The sequence below is a fragment of the Denticeps clupeoides genome, chromosome 4 (assembly GCF_900700375.1).
Source record: "Denticeps clupeoides chromosome 4, fDenClu1.1, whole genome shotgun sequence".
NCBI lineage: Eukaryota > Metazoa > Chordata > Actinopteri > Clupeiformes > Denticipitidae > Denticeps > Denticeps clupeoides.
In genome coordinates, this window is record NC_041710.1 from 20459199 (window position 1) to 20481004 (window position 21806).

General features: G+C 41.6%; 1 protein-coding gene across 9 annotated transcripts; it reads left to right on the forward strand.

Annotated features, from left to right (window-relative positions):
• Positions 1–141: 141 nt before the first annotated feature.
• Positions 142–21563, forward strand: wdr17 (WD repeat domain 17). Of its 9 annotated transcripts, XM_028977928.1 has the most exons (30): positions 4866–5098; positions 5857–5985; positions 6068–6251; positions 6351–6581; positions 6746–6997; positions 7498–7620; positions 7702–7892; positions 8828–8996; positions 9078–9169; positions 9257–9339; positions 9452–9538; positions 9737–9901; positions 10108–10310; positions 10912–11061; positions 11164–11294; positions 11389–11514; positions 11627–11782; positions 11940–12004; positions 12095–12227; positions 12316–12407; positions 12481–12580; positions 12950–13089; positions 13434–13454; positions 13627–13738; positions 14945–15086; positions 15228–15330; positions 18468–18569; positions 18669–18767; positions 19190–19373; positions 19518–21563. In XM_028977928.1, the coding sequence occupies exons 1-30, from the start codon at positions 5054–5056 to the stop codon at positions 19635–19637; spliced, it is 3930 nt and encodes a 1309-aa protein (XP_028833761.1). In that variant the 5' UTR covers positions 4866–5053; the 3' UTR covers positions 19638–21563. The 9 variants fall into 9 exon arrangements, 7 of the variants coding, with proteins under 7 accessions (XP_028833760.1, XP_028833761.1, XP_028833757.1 ...); XM_028977927.1 differs by lacking the exon at positions 4866–5098 and adding an exon at positions 142–238 and having other exon boundaries at positions 9078–9339; XM_028977924.1 differs by having other exon boundaries at positions 9078–9339.
• Positions 21564–21806: the final 243 nt, after the last annotated feature.

Sequence of the window (21806 nt, forward strand, 5' to 3'; positions counted from 1 at the left end):
GCCTTCACCTTCATATTTCGCACCAGGCCTTGAAAGGAGCGGGCGCCGCGCCTGAGTGACGTGCCTTCCGACCAATGAGAATGAAAGCCGAGAGCTCGGCGGCGTGGCTAGCGTCTCTCCTCAGCCAATCAGCGTCGTCGCACGGAAGCAGCGCTAACTAGCCGCACGTAGGGAGCGTTTCCGACCAGCGAGCCACCTTATTTCAGCACCACTCCGCTGTCCGCCTGCAGAATACACGGTAAGGCTGTACGGGATTATTTCTTTGCATTTCCCAGCAGTCGTCTTTGTAAATCGCTGTGGATGCGACGAAACCGACGTTTAAAAGTCCGCTGCCGTGTATAAACGTTCGAGGAAAGGCTACGATTTGATGCCCTGCCTTGTCAATTCGCGAGGCAGCGACTGTCAGCATTCGCCAGCCATTGCTGGCGAGAGTAAAGTAATGTAAACTCACCGTGTGTACCTGAGCACGGCGGGCAATGAACGCGCCAAGCGGAGTAGCAGCAGACAGGCTGCAGTTGAACGAGCAGTGCACAGCAGGCAAAACACAACCATCAACTCCGAAAGACCAGATATAGGTGTCTAGCGGTCGTTGCAGAAGTTTACTAAATGACAGACAGCATATACTTGTGGTTTAAGGCATTAGAGTATTGCTTTCGTGTCCTCACGATTTATTTGGTCTCATGGGGTGCTGGTGTAGGTGGAATACCCAAGAGGCACTATTAATTCTGACACACACCACTGTCAGCGGCTAATCAAAGTCATTAAGCATTTTCCATTGTATCAGGGTGTACAGCACGCAAACAGATGAAGTCCATTGAGAGTTGTGAATGAAAATATTGAACCACAGCATACACCAACATGTCTGTTTAATGGTTCTTGCATGAATGAAACATCCTTAATTGAAACACCACCTAGTTATAGGAGGGCAATATCTGTCCTCTGTGGTTACACTCAGGAACTTACAACATTCTAAAACATGGCATGAAATTATCAAAAACAAAACAGTATCTATCAGCGGCAAAATCCTATGGTGTAAGAAGTTCTCTGTGTGTTTGACATGGATGCATGGACCAATATAATTAGGAGGAATTCACCTATGTGTTACAATAAGACAATGTGGATCTAGAGAGTCACAGACAGATTAACCATAAAGTTCCGACGGCACCTATACCAAGTGTTAAGTCTGTGCCCTTAGTGCAGCAATAAAATGCAGCTGCTGAATGATGAAAAGGAGCTGGCTGAGGGTCCTGGTTCCTGGAATTGTTAAAGCATGTTACAAGTCCATAATGACCTGGGCAGCCACCTGTAGCCAGAGGCTGACACTCCTGAAGAGAAGCAGTAAATATATGATGGAAATGCTGTGCATTGATGGGAATTGCCAGCATTATTGATGGGCTGTCAGGTTCTGCCTAGCATGGCTTTGGTTGCACATTAACCTCTTTGACAAATGTTGTGTGTGCAAATCAGTCACATGGAAGTTAGAGTAAATGAAGGGGTAGCACAGAGTAGTTATTGCTGGGGAGATGTTTGACATGAGCATCACAGTTGCTGAGCAGTTCATCACACAGTCCAAGTATGATTAGGTTCTTCTGTATTGCCTCCAGTTGAGTGCGTGACACGACAAAGTTGTAGCCACTAATCTCTGCTTGTCAATGGCAATTCAGCGTTGCCCAAGAGCTTGGTTCTGGCTTCTGTCCTGATTGCAGAGGGGGGGTCCAGTGAATGTGGGGGCTGTTGTAAGCCTCAGTGTGAGCTCTTGCCCAATGAGGAAGTAGATTTAATGAATCCCTCCAAAGTCCCCTTCACTTTCAATCATGCTGATCCCTTTCAGGCACAGCAGAGAAATCTGTAACAGATGCAGATACGCTACAAGTAGTGGACCATTCCAAGCCACTGACTCTCCATTGCCATTACCCTCCAAATAAAACACAAATAATATGTAATAAAATGTAGTTACTCATTAGAATCAGAATCAGAATCGCAGCATGTGATTGAACATTTCGGCCAATAGTGTCTCTGAAGCACAATGGTATAAAACAATGACAATATGCAATATAAACAAATTAATACAGTAATAAGAGTTTATGTCCTGAGATTTTAATGTTAGTGAAGCTGTGATACAGCAGGGTTCTGATGATGAAGGAACAGTGCAAGTATTTGAATACTTGTACTGCATAATTGTAGTCTGAGTGAAAAACAGGTTTTGGTCAGTGACTGTGCATCTCAGTGGTTTGCAGTGGTTAATGCTTAACTACAGCACACCTATATGCATGCCAGGATTGTTCTGTCCTCATCTGTGTGCCATAACAAGGATACTTTAGTAAACTGGAATAGTGCGACAATCCAGTTAAATATTTGATCATTAGTCCACTTGATTACCCATTACCATAAAGCAGTTGAAGTGTTAAAGACTGAGTTGTAAACCTCACACTGAAATTTTAGCACTGCATGTAATTGAGTGAACATAATTTGCCATAAGGAAAAATATGGTACAAACAATGAGTGAGCTGTATTTGTTTTTCATTAATGACTTCCTTGGGCATGTTAACAAAATCAAAAGTGTGACGGTGAAGACCAGGGCTGCGTTTAAAAAATACCCTCATGGCCAATTAAAATGTTCCATTCACTTCGTCTGGCCACGAGTGTTTTGTGACAGTGGTGATAGCAACAAGAGCTTTTTTTCCTAAGGAACTGCCCTGCCAGTCTATTTTTTAAAAATATTTCTTTATCTTTATTGTGTTTTTTTATTCATTATTTGTAATTCTGTTCTGCTGAATCTGTTTGCCACCAATCTACCTTTAAAAGATTGTGTCATTATGTGCTTTGTGCTTCTTTTGTGTAATTAATCTGTATGTCATGTTATTCCTAGTCAGTAGTACCTTATCTTTTCAATAAACCTTATCTTTGCATTAGCCAGATGTTCATTCAATGCTAAATTTAGCCTGCAACAGGAGAAATTCTTTCTCAGTAGTTTTACTTTTGAGTTGAATAGGGCATCATCATCGCCAATGCAATATTTGCAGTTGCAGAGATTAAAAATCAAACTGAACTCAATGCACTACTACTCAATGCACTGTTAACCCAAGTGAGTTTAGTGTATCCTGTCTTCTTTAGGAAAATTCTTTTTTACATTATGCATCCATTCTTCAATCACAGCGCGATGTAGTTAAAATTGGTAGCAATTACCATTTCAGCAATTAAATATTCTCAACCAGAGGCATGTGTACATACAAGCACAGGTGAACCCAACAAGAGATTCTGTGTCATGGTGCGGTGTGAGTGAGAGGCAAGAGAGAGAGAGGCAAAAAATCAGATTTTTTGTCAGCTTTTGTCAAATGTAAATTTATAAGTAGTTAGCAGTCGTTTGCACCAACTAGACCTTCGTGGAAGATGTTGTCCATTCATGGTAAAAGTTTCATGGGGTGGAAGTGCCGTCATGCCCTTTTCTGCTGATGGAGAAAAGTTATTAGCTTTATGAACTTTTACACGAAAAGATTCATTTGGTGAATAGTTATTTACTTAATAAAATTGAAATTTCAACATTATGTCAATGCTGGAAGCAGTGTAAGTTAAATAAATGCATGATTCATGAATCAGTCAAATAAGTCAGTTGTCAGTTTTATTGACTGATTGACAGTTGTTAAATGAAAAATCTCTTTTGGGTGTCTTTTCATAGAAGGAAATTTGCAGCAAATGTTTTCATCCACGCCCTCCTCCTGTTCCTCCATTCTGCCTTCTGTTAGGACTCCTCTTCCTCTGCCTCATCACAGTCGTGCCACTTCACTTTAACCACTTCTTCCTCTCTCTCGCTCTCTCTCACCCTCTGCCTCTCAGTTTCTGTTTTCATTGCCTTGGAAACAGCTCTCAGGAGTAGCCTCTCAGCCGGTCAGACCTCACACACTCTCCCCCGCAGCTGCGCCACAGAGGCCAGGCAGGGTCCCTAAATCTGATCACAGCTCACCTACCTCAGGAGCTCAGGAGTTCTCAGTCACGTCTTTGCTCCGGCAGGCCCCCACACTCTTGCAATGGAGCATCTTTGTCACAGTGTGTGGCAAGAAGCACACAATGGGGGGAAAAATCTTGTCATCTTCAAATGTTTTTGTCATTCTAAGCAGCCAGTCTGAAAGGACTGGTGAAGATAGGCTTTGGGCCATATAACGGATGTGTTCGTATTTGCCCTTATCACTGGTGTCAGTGCAACAGCATTTTTATTGCTAACTGTGAGCAGAACAGAACAAATGGCAGCGTGGGCCGTATTGACGTTTCAGGACAGTGGGAGCAGTGGGTTTGTGTGTGTGTGTGTGTGTGTGTGTGTGTCTGTGTGTCTCATGACCAAATGGCATGTTCAGACTTTGTTCCATTAATGTCTGTGTTCCATGTAGTGGTAATGGTAGACATCTGGGTCTATGGTACAAGCACCACTAACTCACTCTTAAGTGTAAAAAGCTAGAATAATTTTAACAACTCATGACAAATGTGATGAACAATTGAAAATACTGAGCTATATATATGTGTGTGTGTGTGTGTGTGTGTGTGTGTGTGTGTGTAGAGATAGATAGATAGATAGATAGATAGATAGATGGATAGATAGATAGATAGATAGATAGATAGATAGATAGATAGATAGATAGATAGATAGATAGATAGATAGATACTGTGTTAGTGTGCACGCGTGTGTATGCATTAGTCATGCGAGACGTATCACAGTGCATGCATGTATTTGTATGTGCCGGGTGGGTGGTGAGGGGGTGTTTAAGGCACAGGATTTAAATGAAGGGATCTGCAGTTGCCTGGCTACAGGCGGGGGCTGTGCTCTCGCCTCTGTCTACTGCCTCTCCCCTCATGGTCAGGCTGCACCAGTCAATGAACACATGCACACCCACATGCACATTCGGCAGACGAACACACGCTCTCCATCGCTGCGCCGTCGCTTCTTCAGATTGGCTTTAGTGGAAGCAGCCTGGCACTGCTCTCCTCTCTCCTTCTATGCCCTGTATTTCTGTGCATCAAGAGCTTGGGCTCAGCAAGAGACGAGACAAGGCGCGACATAAACATGGAGTCTCTGAAGTGGCTCAGTAAAGATGATGCCAGTGTGCAGGTAGGAAGAACAGTCTGATATTTCCTCTTCGTGTGTCCCTCATGTATGTTGTTAAGGAAGCACAGTGTGACTTTGAAGCTTGTTGCCATCCATAGTGAGAAAGGATGCCGTTTGTGGCATCTCTGACTTTTCTGCATTTGTATTCTTACCCTAAATGCTCAGTCTTTGAAACGTGAACAACCACAGTCTGAACTGACAAAATGGTGGTGATGGGTTTAGCAAAGTGGTTTTATTGGAACAGTAGTTGTAGAGTCTCAATGATCCATAGTTCCCACACACTTGCAAGCTGTTCAGAATCTACACTCCTTCAGACAAAATGAAGAACATATTGTTAATCCATTTAATACTCCAGAGACTACTCCATGTTATTATGCAGAAACTATGTGTTACTAATGCTGCAACTGGCTGGAATAAAAAAAAAAATATATGGGTGTTGATTGAATGTTTTGGCAAACCAGTGTAAATTATAAAGTATGCTGAATAACGTGCGCATGGTTTAAGGTGTTTGTATTTGCTGTGTTTTTTTCTCTGGCGATGGTACTCTTTTAAACCGCTCACCCACTATTCATTACCGCTGAATCTCGATCTAGAACATAGAAACCATCCCAGGACATTGGGCAGGGCCGGGAATTCAGAGTCCTCAACCCACCTGTTATACAGACTATTGAGCTGGAGGGAACCCATGCCAAAATGAGGAGAACCACAGCCAACATTCAGGATATGAGGGTCTGAAAAAGGTCTCTTTTTTCTATGAACAGGTAAAAATGTCTCAGGTGAAACAAGTTGGCCTGCTGGCTGCCGGCTGTCAGCCCTGGAACAAAGATGTTTGTGCTGCCAGTGGGGACAGGTTTGCTTACTGTGCGACACTTGCAATATATGTCTATCAGGTCAGTGCAACAGATAATGTTCCAAAGTGGTTTTGTCTTATGTCTGTTCAAATATACACATTTTTATCACTTTTATCACCAGCTTGACCATAGGTACAATGAGTTTAAGCTGCAGGCAATTATGTCTGAGCACAAGAAGACCATCACAGCCATCTCCTGGTGCCCTCACAACCCTGAGGTGTTTGCCAGTGCGAGTGCAGATAACCTGCTGATCATTTGGAATGTGGCAGAGCAGAAGACTGTGGCCAGATTAGATAACACCAAAGGTACTGCACTAAGACACTGCACCTAACATGTCACCTGCAAGTATGGGTGGGTAAATGATGGTGTATGTGTGTGTGCGTGTCTGTGGGGGGGGTTATCAGGAATCCCTGCCTCTCTAAGCTGGTGCTGGAATGCAAGTGATGGGGTGGCATTTGTGTCTCACCGTGGACCTCTGTACATTTGGACCATTTCTGGACCAGACTCTGGTGTCACTGTCCATAAAGAGGCTCATAGCTTCCTGTCTGACATCTGCTTGTTCCGCTGGCACCCTGTGAAGAAAGGGAAGGTGGTATTTGGACACACAGATGGCAGCCTCTCCATATTTCAACCAGGTATGTTCAAATATAGTATAAAACACTGGTCACCAATCATATTGTAATACTTCCAGTAATCATCACAAAATCCTAAATATACCAAATATGGCCTTAGCGTTTGGAAAGTGTCTATTTGTTGTAAGTTGTGTATTCCAATAATAGGATGTCATCTCTGCTCATAGGTTCCAAGAACCAAAAGCACGTGCTACGGCCTGAATCCTTAGAAGGTACAGATGAGGAGGACCCAATCACAGCGCTGGAATGGGACCCCCTGTCCACAGATTACCTCTTGGTTGCAAACCTGCACAATGGCATTCGGCTGGTGGACTCTGAGAGTTTGTCCTGCATCACTACCTTCAGTTTCCCCAGCGCTGCTGCCTCTGTACAGTGCCTGGCCTGGGTGCCAAGTGCCCCAGGCATGTTCATCACAGGAGGTAGGATTGGCTGCTAATGTGTTTACATAGTCACAGGTTGAAATTTCAAACATGTTAATGGAGTCATTTCTGAGCCTTTGGTTCTCAAACTTCTGGCACTCAGGTTCCCTCTAGTGGTACATTGGCAGTCTCTGAGATTATTGATAAAACTTGCAGTGTATTTATAATCCCTAATGTCCTCAATGTAGTATACTCTCACTTGCTATGAGTTTGACTACAGTTATGGCACCATATGGTACAGTGGATGGCAGTCAAAAATAAATATGATTCATATTAGGAATAACATTGCATAGATAGTGGATCTATTTTTAATTATTATTTAATTATTATTTCAATTGGTTCTGAATAATCTACCCTCTATGGTGGCAGGAGACTATCCTCATTTAGATCTGCTTTATTCTGTCGTTATGGTATCAATGTTGGTACTCATATTATTTGGAAAATTAATGCAATACAGAAATAAAGAATGTTATCTCTGTTATCCTGACCTGATTTGATAGACTCACAGGTTGGTGTATTAAGAATATGGAATGTTTCAAGATCAACACCTCTGGATAACTTCAAGTTAAAGAAAACTGGCTTCCATGCATTGCATGTGCTGAACTCACCACTGGCCAAGAAATGTGAGCAACGTTATGGCTTTTAGATGTGAATTAGGCATGACCGCTTTTTCATTCACACTCTCATTCCATTTATCTTTCCAGCCCTTTCCAACACCATTTCCCCAACCAAGAACCACTATACGTCCTCCACCAGCGAGGCAGTTCCTCCTCCAATGCTATCACAGAACCGGGCATTTTCTCTGCCCCCGGGTCATGCTGTCTGCTGTTTCATGGATGGAGGAGTTGGGCTCTATGACATGGGTGTAAAAAAATGGGACTTCTTACGGGATCTGGTAAGCCTAGCTGATGGTCAGAACTGTATTTGCCATGTTTATGAATGCCTAAAAATACAAGATCTTTGAAAACACAATATCTTAATTAAAGTACCCATAACCCTTTAAACCTAAACAAACTTAAATGTATTTTGTGGATTTTATGTGATAAACCATGATGCATTTTATTTTTTACAAATTTTAAAAGTGTACCATGAATTTGAATTCAGCAACTCTTAGTCAATACTTTGTCAAAACATATTTTAATGCAGTTACAGCTGCAAGTATTGTACCTACTAACTTTGCACATCTAGAGCCCATCCGTCCTTGCAAAGTAGCTCCAGTTTTTGTTGGTCAATATCAAAAGTCATGTCCACACCAGAAAATGTGTCTCCTCAACCTTCCAAACACTCTGTATTTCTTCTCTTTACCTGATTGCAAGCATTCTAAAAACTTTTTAACCTTAAAAGACATCCTATCAGTGCATCGCTTAAAGGTCCCCTATTAGGTTTTTTTGCTTTTATATCGGTCTTTTTGGTCCCCTAATACTGTATCTTAAGCTGTATACTGTATCCAGTCGCACAATGAGATTTCCCCATGATGCATCCTTTTGGTGTGTGTCACTTTAAATGCAAATGAGGAGGAGAGAGGCAGGACAAGGAGGAGAGCGGCCTATAGAAGTGAGTGGACATTCGCAGAAATGACGTCATCAACACCATTCACCAATCACAATGTTTGGCACAAACAGGAGGTCGTGTTGGTGTTTTTCCAAAAAAAAATGTATTAACCCACTGGTTCTTCAGTGTCTTGCATGACAGAACATAAACTAAGAACTAAAATTCTCTGAGTGGAAAAAACACCCAAAGTTAAATTTTCATGATAGGGGACCTTTAAAAGTGTTGTTGATCTAATTAGTGAGCCATGTATGCTTATAATACAATGTAAGTTTTTTACAGGGTCACGTGGAGACAATATTTGACTGCAAATTCAAGCCAGATGATCCAAATATTTTAGCCACAGCATCATTTGACGGGACAATTAAAGTCTGGGACATTAACACAATGACAGCTGTGTATACTTCTCCAGGCAATGAGGGGGTGGTCTACTCTCTTTCATGGGCACCTGGTAATTTTTTTTTTTTAATGCTTCAAATTCTCTTGCTGAGGTGATCCTTTTTCACATTTCTCTCTATCATTCCGATTAAAGGAGACCTGAACTGCATTGCTGGGGCCACATCCCGCAATGGGGCTTTCATATGGGATGTGAAGAAAGGCAAAATGATTACAAGATTTAATGAGGCAAGTAAACATTTAGGGTTTAAAGTAATTTTGGTGACTTATACATTTGTGAGACAACTGATAAACTCACTTTTATGTAATTTAAAGCATGGAAAGAATGGTATCTTTTGCATAGCGTGGAGCCATAAGGACTCAAAGAGAATAGCTACATGTAGTGGAGATGGATTCTGGTGAGAATTAAAAAAAATTTTTTTAAACATTTGCTTACTGTATGCTTACAGGTAAGCAAAGGTCCACTCTAAGTGTTTTGTTGGTTTGTTTTTATCATTCTTTGTGCTGCAGCATAATCCGAACCATTGATGGGAAAGTCCTGCACAAATACAAACACCCAGCTGCAGTGTTTGGCTGTGACTGGAGTCAGAACAACAAGTATGATGCATAATCAATGCCTGTGAAAAAACTACATGCCTCATATTTTGCATAATAAATGCATCTATTTGTGATTCTTGGCTATATTTTTACTGTTACTGTTAAATGCCACTTTAACCGTATTGACCTTTGAAGCATTCAGTACTAGTGTCCAACTCATGTACCACACTTGCTGCTGCCCTTCCCTCTCATTGACAGGGATATGATAGCCACAGGATGCGAAGATAAGAACGTGCGAGTGTACTACCTGGCCACCAGCTCAGATCAGCCACTTAAAGTGTTTACAGGGCACACTGCCAAGGTGTTCCACGTGCGCTGGTCCCCGCTGAGGGAGGGCATACTGTGCAGTGGCTCCGATGACGGGTAATAAATCATTTACTGACCATTTGTGACATGATCACTGTGCTAATCACTTTTACCTCCTTAACTGAGAAGCTATTGTGATCCTGAAACACTATTTGTTTAACATGGATAGCCTTCATAACTGTAGGAAAGATCATTAATAAACACTGTGAATGTGTAGTGACTGAAGCAAATGGCCATTAAGATTTACTCTACGCATACTGCAGAACGGTACGCATCTGGGACTACACACAGGATGCCTGTATTAATGTTCTGAGCGGCCACACGGCCCCTGTGCGTGGCCTGATGTGGAACACGGAGGTGCCTTACCTGCTTACCTCGGGCAGCTGGGACTACACCATCCGAGTGTGGGACACCAGAGACGGAACTAGCTTGGACACAGTCTACGATCACGGAGCAGATGTCTATGGTACAATGTGTTTTAATACTTTCAATACTTCTTTCATATTTTGATATTTGTATTACTAATAACAAGAACAAATCTATAGATTTCAGTTGCCAGGGTTTCAAACATTAATACTAAGCAGTAACCTGGTGTCATTTAAAACAGTAGGTAATGAAGAGCATAGGAACTGAGTAAACAAAGTACCAAGAGAATTATGTCTTGCTTTTAGTAATCCTGGAATGTCTTGTCAAAAATTAACCATAATGGAATGCATTTCTCAAGAGGAAAGATGCAGCAGCATAATTAAGAAATGAAGCTGTAATCTTCTGAAGATCATTTGTATTAACCCCACTGTCACATTTGCAGCTATCATTCATACAGAGCAGCACTCAAATTTGAAATGTGATAGGCAATGCATGCATAGTAGTAATACTATGTAGTTGCCTGGTGTCTAAAATACTCACTTATGAACACAGAAGACCACAAAGAGTTGCTTCAGGGGGACTAACCTTACAATTAGCATTCACAGGGACACTGGACAGTTCAGGGACAGGGATAGTTCACCGGAGTAAATCCAGCATTGTGCTACCAGGCCTTGGGTGATATTTTGACCTTTTATCTATAGGCCTTACCTGCCACCCCAGTCGACCATTCACCATGGCCTCGTGTTCCCGTGACTCCACGGTGAGGCTCTGGTCTCTAACCCCACTCATCGCTCCTCTCCTGGTCAATATCCTCACTGAACACAGTTGGGATGACATCATTGGAAACACAGGTGAGAGTTTAGTGTATTAATAGTTTGCCGTTCACTGTATGTGGAATGTATGGAGCATTATGGGAACTGGCTTCCCTGTGACTCTTGCTTATGCATATTCAGATCGTGCCATGGTGCCTGGAGCTCCCCCTCTGCTCTGTGGAAAGGTCTCCAGAGATATTAAGCAGGAACTGGATAAACTGTCTAGCGATGTTCGGGTGAAGAAGCTGAGATTATTCTCGGAATGCTTTTCTGTGAGTATAACAGTTATTTGCTTTAAAGGGTCTTTTTAACATGCCAATTATGTACATAAAGTGCTTAATGAAGGTTTGCTTTATGTCCATGAAGCCCCCAGGAGGGAGTCATAACCTGTGGGACCTGGTGGCTGTGATGAATGGGCAGGATGACAGCTTGTTGCCCCAGAACTATGGCCAGGGCATCATGCATATGAGACACCTGGTCCGCTTCAAAACCGTGAGTCCCACAGGGTTTTGCATAACAGTAAACCAATACATGTTCATCTTGAACACAGAAATGTGGAATATTAAAATTCACCACAAGAACCTCTGCCCTCTGTTCTTTCCAGTCAGAAGCCCAAGAGCTGACCATAGTAAAAATGAGTAAATTTGGAGGGGGCATCGGTGCTCCCAGTAAAGAGGAACGACTCAAAGACGCCGCTGAGATCCATTTGCGGTTGGGCCAGATCCAGAGATACTGTGAGCTCATGGTTGAGCTGGGAGAGGTACAGTTACACCAAAAAACACACATTTCTTTTTACAAAACCTTTACATTTTATTTTGGATGGAATTTTATTTTTTTTATTATTATTAAAGTTCATGCAAATTCAATGTAAAGATATGGATTACAGTTAACCGAAAGCCTCTTTTTGTGCTTTTAAGTGGGACAAAGCATTGTCAGTGGCTCCTGGTGTGTCCATGAAGTACTGGAAGAAGTTGATGCAAAGGTATGAAGATTGACAAATCCACAAGAGTTCACACACAAATAAAAAAAAAAACAACAACTCCTCACCAGTACCTTCATATCTGCCTCACAGGCGGGCAGACCAGCTCATGCAAGAAGGGAATGATGATGTCATCCCATACTGCATTGCCACAGGCGACGTGAAGAAGCTGGTGACTTTCTTCATGTCTAGAGGGCAGCTAAAGGAAGCTCTGCTGGTAGCGCAGGTACCTCAGAGGGAACAGAGTGAAACACTTGTACTTGTACACTTGTACACTGTACAAAATGACATTCAGATGTTCTTTACCCCAACAGGGTGCCTGCGAAGGAAATATCCATGTGCCCCAGACCTTCGCCGTAAATCATACTGCTAACACAGACAGTGATGATGCTGATGGGTACAGTGGGTCAGTTCAACAGCAAACACACTTTTTTATTTTAGGGGCTATTTATTCAACGCTTCATTTTGTCTTCTACCAGGCTCCTGCACTGTGTTTGTAAGGAGCTGGCAGAGTGGTATTTTCAGGATGGTCGTGCTGTCCTGGCTGCCTGTTGTCACCTAGCTGTGGACAACGTAGAGGTAAATGTACCTATGATACAATTTCTCCATTCTGAAATATCATCTAACTGTATCATTTGACATTTGACTGTATAGATGTTTAAAAATGAGGGCTTAGCAAAGGGAACACTGGTGCTGTTTTCAAGAAGATACACTAAGATGTACTAAGGCACTGTTTCCAGGGGACTATTGTCTGATCTTAAAGAAGGCAGTGGTCCTATGAAAACCAGTCCACCACAGTAAAAGTGGGAGTGGGTGGTTCACAGTGCATCTTGGTGATCATTTGCATTATTCACCTCAATCACTAATTACTCATGGGTGATTTTAGAACTAGCTGTGAACTTGGCAGAATAGTCTCCACTTATTGTTGTCTTTCTATTTCTATTATAGCTGGCAATGGCTACTCTGATCCGGGGTAACGAGCTAGAACTGGCTGTGTGTGCGGGGACAGTACTGGGAGAGAGAGCTTCTCGAACCACACATTATGTCCTGGAGCTTCTGGCCAGAAAGTACATGACCACTGCTACCTGGTACGTCCTGTTTCTGATTTTCTCACACACTCCTGTCAAAAGCACCAAGTTAATATCCTCGGCCTCTAGAGGTAAGAGGTGGCTTGAAGCAGTGAACTATATCTCATGAAAAAGAAATAAGTCAAAGATGGTCTGTCAAGTTTATTTTGTCTTTATTTGCTAATGTTAATGGTCTATATCAGTGTTTAGGCTTGAGGTAAATGTGTTTAATTATATAAATGAAATCAATGAAATGCTTGAATTTTGTGATATGATATCAATATTATCAATATTACTTCCTTATTTCAGTGAAATTTCACTATCCTGTTTCCCCATTTCACTTCGTCCTCTCAATTTCCTCAAAGCTTTCCATCTGTTGGATACAGGTAGTTTTTTTCTCAAATTAATTCTAACAGTGTTTGTAATTAACTGTTTCAATCTGTAATTCTATCAGATTCATCTTCACTGTGATTATCATGCTGATCATGCATTTGCTCTCAGGAACTTTGTAATATCCTCTCTGTTATAAAATCCCACTCCCATATGTTCACTTTTTAGGGACCTGGCAGCACATTTACTACAGATGATTCCAGAAAATGAAATATTGTTAGCCAAGCTGTGTGCCTTCTACCCTGGCAGTACAAGTGAAATCAATGAGCTTCATGAGAAAGTAAGACCTTTCCTTAACAGTAAAAAAACTAAAAAATTTAAGCAAATATTTAAAAGATTGTATAAATCATATGTATTTTTCATTATACACTGCTCAATCAATAAAGGGAACACAAAAATAAGACATCCTAGATCTGAACTAAAGAAATATTTATTTTTATTTTAAAAATATATTAACTATGTTCTTTACGTAGATGAATGTGCTGGCATGTGTGTGGCCTCCATATGCCTGTATGACTTCCCTACAACACCTGGCCATGCTCCTGATGAGGTGGCGGATGGTCTCCTGAGGGATCTACTCTCAGACCTGGACTAAAGCATCCACCAACTCCTAGACAGTCTGTGGTGCAGTGTGGCGTTGGTGGACGGAGTGAGACATGATGTCCCTCGATTCAGGTCTGGGGAACGGGCAGGCCAGTCCATAGCATCAATGCCTCCATCGGAATCTAATAGCAGTCAGGCTACCTCTGGCAAGCACATGGAGGGCTGTGCGGCCCCCAAAGAAATGCCACCCCACACCATTACTCACCCACTGCCAAACCAGTCATGCTGGAGGATGTTGCAGGCAGAAGAACGTTCTCCATGGTGTCTTCAGACTCTGTCACATCTGTCAAGTGTGCTCAGTGTCAACCTGTTTTCATCTGCACAGTGGCGAATTGGGTTATTGCCCCCCTACGGCCTCCTCCACGTCTTCGGATATACTGGCCTGTCTCCTGGTAGCGTCTCCATGGATTCTACGCTGATAGAGACACAGCAAACCTTCTTTCCACAGCTTGTATTGATGTGCCATTCTGGATGAGCTGCACTACCTGAGCCACTTGTGTGGGTTATAGACTCCGTCTCATTCTACCACTAGAGTGAAAGCACCACCAGCATTCAAAAATGACCAAAACATCAGCCAGAAAGCATAGGAACTGAGAAGTGGTCTGTGATCCCCACCTGCAGAACCACGCCTTTATTGGGGATGTCTTGCTAATTGACTATAATTTCCACCTGCTGTCTATTCCATTTGCACAACAGCATGTGAAATTGAATGTCAATAAGTGTTGCTTCCTAAGTGGACAGTTTTGATTTTACAGAAGTGTGATTGGCTTGGAGTTACATTGTGTTGTTTAAGTGTTCCCTTTATTTTGTGAGCAGTGTATATTCAGAGTGTACATAATATTATGTCCTTTTAAAGTATGCTTTATGTGTCATTCTTCATTAGTGCAGCCTACCCTCTTTAGAAGAATGTACGGACTTGGCTGAATCTGCTAATTCTGAAGGAGACATCATTCAGGCTGTTAAGTATTATCTGTTAAGTCCTGAGCCAGAGAAGGCTTTACCTATCGGCATTACATATGTTAAAGGTAAGCGTGTCTGCGATAGTTAGCGTGTGTGTGTGTTAACATGTACATTTGGCAATTTTAAGTGAATTTTCTCTATTTGTGTAAGATGAAATTCATACAACAATTTTTATGCCTGACCATGGTCTCCTCATCTGTTCCCAGAGCAGCTGAGTAGTCCTGTTTGGATGATGGAGTCTCTGTATCCTGTCTTGGACTTGATGAGCTACATCAGGACTGATCGCCTCATCCTCCCAAAGAGTAGTGAGTAAGTCAGTCATAAAGTGCATTATATTTTCTAATGAAACTTTGAGGACAGCCGTACTAGATTCAGAAACGATCACATGGAATAAAGCAACAGCTGGGGTTTAAAAACGTTGTGCAAAATATGTGTGGCAAGTAGTACTGCGCTGTATAAATGGTATAAACGGTATGCAATATGAATTTGGCCAACAGGAGAGATTTTTATCATACTTGCCTACTGCAGAAATATCAGCATCACATGCACAAAACCTCGCCTACTTGCAGCACAATGCATACTTTTTGGAACATAGATGAGAGCACAGAGCACACAGAGGAGCAGCTTGTTAAAAAATTCATGCAACATTGAAAATCTGATTTGAGTAAAGTTAGCAGTGGGTCCTGTATTTGACAAACATTCACAGATCTTGGCTCTATTTTCTTTTACACGTTAAACAAAAAACTAGAAATGTCCACTTGTTTTGCATTTTTTAAACGGTATGCAACATTTCAAAATAAAAAATCCAAATGGAAAGACGGGAAAATACATTAATATAGTGCCTTTCAGCTTGGGGTCAAACAGCATGTGTGAATCCATGTACAGCATGCACATTCACACTTGTGAAAGCCATAGATATAGGGTTAGGGTTAGGTTTACATTTTGGGTTAGGCTTAAAGCAGAAATATACTTGCTGTTACAAAACCTACTAAGACAAAGCGGAGTATTTTATTAACCAAAAAAACAAAAATTACAACGAATAACAAAGAACAAAAATGGGGAAAAAGCGAAAAACAAACAAACGCAGACAAGCAGGGGAAGAGCAGGGCTGTCCACAGCAGGAGCAGGTGGGCTCAATTTGCAATCACCAAGAATACAGAATCACACCAAAAACACCAGGACGTAACACTACCACCACCAAAAATCAACATTTACTGTTGATCACAAAAAAAAACATTCATTGGTAGGATCGTGACAAAGCATTCGCCAAAACATTATCAGAGCCCCTTTTGTACCTGATCTACATATTAAACCCTTGTAGATATAAGGAGCAGCGCATAAGGCGTTTTCCATTCTGGTGAGGAAGAAAAGAGGGCTATGATCTGTAAACACTACAACAGGAATGGAAGTTGACCCCATATAAACTTCAAAATGTTGCAAAGATAGCAACAAAGCCAAGGCTTCCTTCTCAATTGTACTGTAATTGAGTTGATGCTTGAAGGACGTCTTAGAAAAATAACAAATGGGGTCATTAGTATCTTCCTGTACAGCATCTGCTCCAGTGGAACTTGCATCTACCTCCAGCATGAATGGAAGGTGAAAGTTAAGAGCAGCAAGAACTGGAGAATTACAAAGCAAGACAAACAAAGGCAGAGTTTTTACAGAGCAGATTAATCAGTTTTTTACAGAAACCACCTAATTGGGAGGTGCCCGATCATCCCAAGGAATCTACGCAGCTCTCGCTGAGTGGTTGGTATGGGAAAGGGGCGAACTTGTCCCTGGCCAACTTGTTTACCCAAGTAACTCACAGTGGCTTTAACAAACTCACACTTCACCAGAGCATTACACAACCGGTCAAACACAGTGTGGAGTGACTGCACATGTTCAGACCAGGCTAATGATCGGCAAGATAGACCACCTCAGCTGCCATCACAGCCCTCTTTGTGGGATTGGGGCAGTATGCATGCTGCTTTTTTGGGGGATTGTCACCCACGTCAATGTCATTGCACAGGACAGCAATGGGCCAGAGAAGAATTGGTCTTTTGTTCATCACCAATCAATGCCTTATTTACGCTTAGCTGCAGCACCACCAGATGTGGACATCGCCTCAGGTGCATGCACAGAAAAGGCAGGTGCCGATATCGCAGGCGAAGAGTCACACAACATAAAAGTGTTAGATATCCCGACTACATCTTGATAGAGCACATGCAGGAAAAGCTGAAGCAAGACATGAGTCCACATCCGTAACCAGCATCGGTATCTCTACGACGGACTTTTCCTCCAGTGACATCAAAGGAAACCCCTTTCACTGGAAGCCAAGAACAAGTGCAACCCTGAAAACACCACAGACCAATTTGCCAAAGTGCATAGTGTGCACCGGGACTCTAGGGAACCTCATTTCAATTCCCTGCACCAGCACGCCGGAATCACAGTAACTCTCCATAGAGAAGGGGAGAACAATTGGATGAAAGATTGTGTGGCCCCAAAATTCACACAGAATTTTAATAGCCACGTCATCTTCCTCACGGCCAGTAAGCAACACCACTCCATTTAAAATAAATTGCTCATAACCAGGATCAATTTCATTTTGAATGTTCTCCGAAGTCAAATTGTGTACTGGCCCAACTTTCTTTGGGAGCGATTTTCTTTTTCTGTAAACAAGGACATGCAGAAATCAAACGACCCAGCTCATGACAATAAAAACACCTGCGAGTGACTTTGGGGGGGTGGAGATTTATGGTCCAGCTGGCAAACGCAGCGTGAGGGAGACGATGAGAACAGAACTCCCGGACAAGCCCCCAAACACTTTTGTGTGTCAGAGCATACTGATCAGCACAAACAGCAGCTTGAGCCAATATGCATACAGCCAATAACATACAGTCACGGTCCACATCCTGCGTTCTTTGCATCTGAATGTATACTGATGCAATACATGTGGAATTTTATAGGGGCAGTGTTGCGAGATCTGCACTCAACAGATGACTATTTCAAAATACAGGTATTCATTCATTTGGCTTGCAGTGTCGACACTGACACCTGGTGATAAGGAATACACACTACAGATTACGACGCACAGAACGGATGCAAGTGTATCAGCTGTGTACAGATATGTAGCTCACAGCAAGTATATTTCTGGCTTTAGGCTTTTATTTTGAAACGTTGTATACCGCCATAAGCTCAGCGAGTGGAAGAGCAGCTGCATTATTTCGCATTTTCCCAATTCATCAGCAACAGCAATTCAAAAATCAATGTGTGTGTAACTTTACAGACATACATGACTTTGTGAAAGTGGAGATTTCTAGGTTTTTGGTTCATGTGTATTCCAGCAAAATTCTATGAATGTCTATCAAATAAGATCCCACTCTCGGCTTTATATCACCAATCTTAGTCATTTATATATAGCTATGATAAACAAAGCTTTACATGTTTTGTTTGTGTGTCTTCAGAGATCGGAATGAGCTGCTAATACTTTGTGGCTACATCGGTGCCCTGTTGGCCATCTCTCGGCAGTACTACAGCATAGTTCCTGCACTTTATGAGTACACAAGGTAGACTATCAATTTTAAAAATTAATTAATTTTTATGATCTCGACAGCATTATGTATTACTTGGATTCCTGGCTCTTCATTTCCTTTTCTTTCTTACAGTCAGCTGTTGAAGAGAAGAGATGTGGCCATTCCTCTGCAGATTGAGCAGCTGTCAGTGGAGCTGGAGGCTTGGAGAGCCTGTAGTCACTCACTTAGCAAGTGGGTATCCAACACACACACACACATCACAACACATACGTTTAAGTTTATTTATGTTTTGGCTATACATTTTAAATGTAAATGAGCATTCAAATATATGTTGCTTTCAGTATTCTGTGTTATATAAGGAAGAACCATTAGATTGAGATACTTGATTCTGCTCGTGTTGTAAGGTGATCAAGGTATTTTGTGTATTTCCTCGTTTTGAACCTCAAAAAGATATAATTCCATATCATGTGTCCATTTTAAATATCACCAAATCTTTATAAACATTGGTATTTATACAATACTAATTACAATAATGAGCCAAATCCAGTATTTATCTTTATATATGCTATATTTTTATTAATCAACACAAGCTAATTAAGGTACAGCATTCAATTAGTGACTGAATAACTGATTCATTTCTGCTCCAAAAACAGGGGGTTGGAGGACACCCCATACACTCCTCCATCAGAAGCACAGAAGGAAGAGTATGCCAAGCTGCTCAATAGAATCAGAGAGGAGCCTCTCAAGGGCCTGCAGGGGACCGACTACGTCACCGGCTCTAACCTACCCAGCCACTCTGAGGTCCAGATCTCCTGCTTTACAGGTCTACGGATACAGGTCAGTCACCATCTCAGGTCAAAAATCTGTTTTCAGTAGTATACTTTGTCTGTTTCTTTTTAGTTACGAAGATGCAATTTATGGGAAGGCCTGATAAAGCATCTGTGTGTGTCCATGTGTGTTCACATGTTGTCCCCACCACAGGGTCCAGTGTTCTTCCTGGAGGATGGAAAGTCTGCCATTTCTCTGAATGATGCTTTGATGTGGGCAAAGGTGAACCCCTTCTCCCCGTTGGGAACCGGCATACGTATCAACCCCTTCTGAGGAGAGCCGAGTGTTCCAGAGCAAGTGTGCTACTGGCTCTCACCTAGAGCTGGGGGCGAGTGGACGAGGGTCTTGCTCCCCTCTCCCTCAAAGCATTGTCCAAAGGATGCAAGTGAAGCTGGAATCAGTGCCGAAAGAGTGCATCTGCCATTTCACAGCGTGGTTTTAACAAAGTTGTGTACACACAAAAAACCAATAGTATTGTAGACATTTTTAACAAACATTTTCACGATGACAGAGAAATTTGGACAGTGTACATTGTGAAACTGCAGAGACATAATGGCTTTTGTTGCTATGATGACATTTGTCTCAGAGCCTACTCTCAACATACTAATCAGAGTCTCGTTTGCAATGACAGCATAATGCCACTCAATTTCTGTTCTGTGTATCATGATGCAGTGTACAAGAAGTCACAAAGGTCACACACCCTATATTCACCATTCACTTGAAATGGAAGCAATTCTCTGATTTTATAATAGGATAATTTACTATTCATATTATTATTATTATTACTGATAATAATATTATTATATTAAAATAAAAAAGTGAATTGAGTAATTAGTGAAGTTGCAACGAACAAGGTTGGCTGTAGGTGTTCATCATGTATTTATCTGGTAATGTAATTTTGTAGGGCTGGAATAAGCTACTGATACAAACATTTGTGAAGACCTGTACATCGCTCGCTATTTTGTTGGTGACTGCTTGATTGTGCTACGTTTTCATTTCAGGGAAGACTATCAATAAGGAGGAGCTCGGTGCCTACAGACTGGGGATAATTATTGAACAGATATGATTTTTTTTTACAAATGTGGGAAATAGTTAGGCATATTGGCACAAATTACTGCTAGTGATGCAGATAATGTTCTCTGTGACATGTCTTTGTACAGATTTGAATTCTGTTACAATCAAGAGATTTTCCCATTAGCCAGTGTGGTAGAGTTTGTGCCTTATGTCAAAAATATATACAGCACTGCACAGAAGTTTAAGGCGGGTGTGAAAAAAAATTATGTCTGCTTTCAAAAAGCTGTCGACTGCTTTCATCAGTTGACAAAATGCAGTGAATGAACCAAAGAGAAATGTAAATCCAATCTATATATTTGGTCGCCCACCCTTTGCCTTTAAAACAGCATAAATTCTTCTAAGTACACTTGCACACAGGCATGCATTACTTCCAGGACTTTTTTTTCTTTATTCTGAAGAGAGTTCTTCATGACATTGATTGGTTGTCTTGTTACAAAATAAATTTGGGGCCAGTCTTACTCCTTTCTGGTGGTATTGTACGATGGATAAGTATGTGTCTGTAGGCATTGAGGACACCATTAAACCTGACCCAGTCTCCATTGCATTTGCAGTCTTCATTGTTGCCTGCTTCTTTAAGCTTCTTCGAAAGACCTTGAACAGCCCATCTTGAAACCCCAGTCTGCTGTGAAATCTACTTGAAATCTGTTGCAGTATGATTACTGTGTGTCCTGTTGTTGTTCAGTCTTGCCATGGTGTATGATCTGCATCATAAGACTGTCTTTCATATTCTCACCTTGGTAGGTTTTTCCCCATCCCCAAGCCGCCTACACTGCTGTTTCTGTTTCAGTAACCTCACGTCGCGGCAGGGTCAGGGCAGGGCACCGGCTCGCTGCAGGGTGCACAGACGCACACCTTTCACTCACACCTACAGACAATCACCAGTTCACACCTAGTGCTGCATGCACCGCCATGCAACCATGCAGCCAATTGTTGGCACATGTTTTGTGTAATTGATTGATCAGAAACCTGAATACAATCCTGCAAAAGCTCCACTTTTGTGCAAGTGTACCTATAAGAAATAGTCCTGGTTTTAATAATAATCAAATAATGATTTGATTTACATTGTCCTTTTGTTTGCTCACTTTGCATTTTGTAAATTGTTAAAAATAAACAGTCATTACGAAAGCATTTTGGATAGAATTATTGGTTTTCTTACTGCCTAAATCTTTTGCATAGTTCTTTATATGTACACACACACACATACTATGGTATGTCATCCAATGAATTTTAGATTTTAGATATCTGTCTCCGAATTTCTGAAATTCTGAGATCCTGATATTATTGTTATGTTTAGCTTAGGGATTCATAATTTTTAATTATTTTATTGGCACTGGTTTGGCACTAGTGCATGATTAAAATGAAATTATG

Excerpts from the sequence above, each read along its gene's own strand:
- wdr17 (XM_028977924.1), top strand. The coding sequence starts at position 5,054 with ATGGAGTCTCTGAAGTGGCTCAGTAAAGATGATGCCAGTGTGCAG. Across the intron at positions 6,582-6,745 it reads CCTCTCCATATTTCAACCAG|GTTCCAAGAACCAAAAGCAC; the intron begins GTATGTTCAAAT and ends CTCTGCTCATAG. Across the intron at positions 18,570-18,668 it reads GCACTTTATGAGTACACAAG|TCAGCTGTTGAAGAGAAGAG; the intron begins GTAGACTATCAA and ends TCTTTCTTACAG.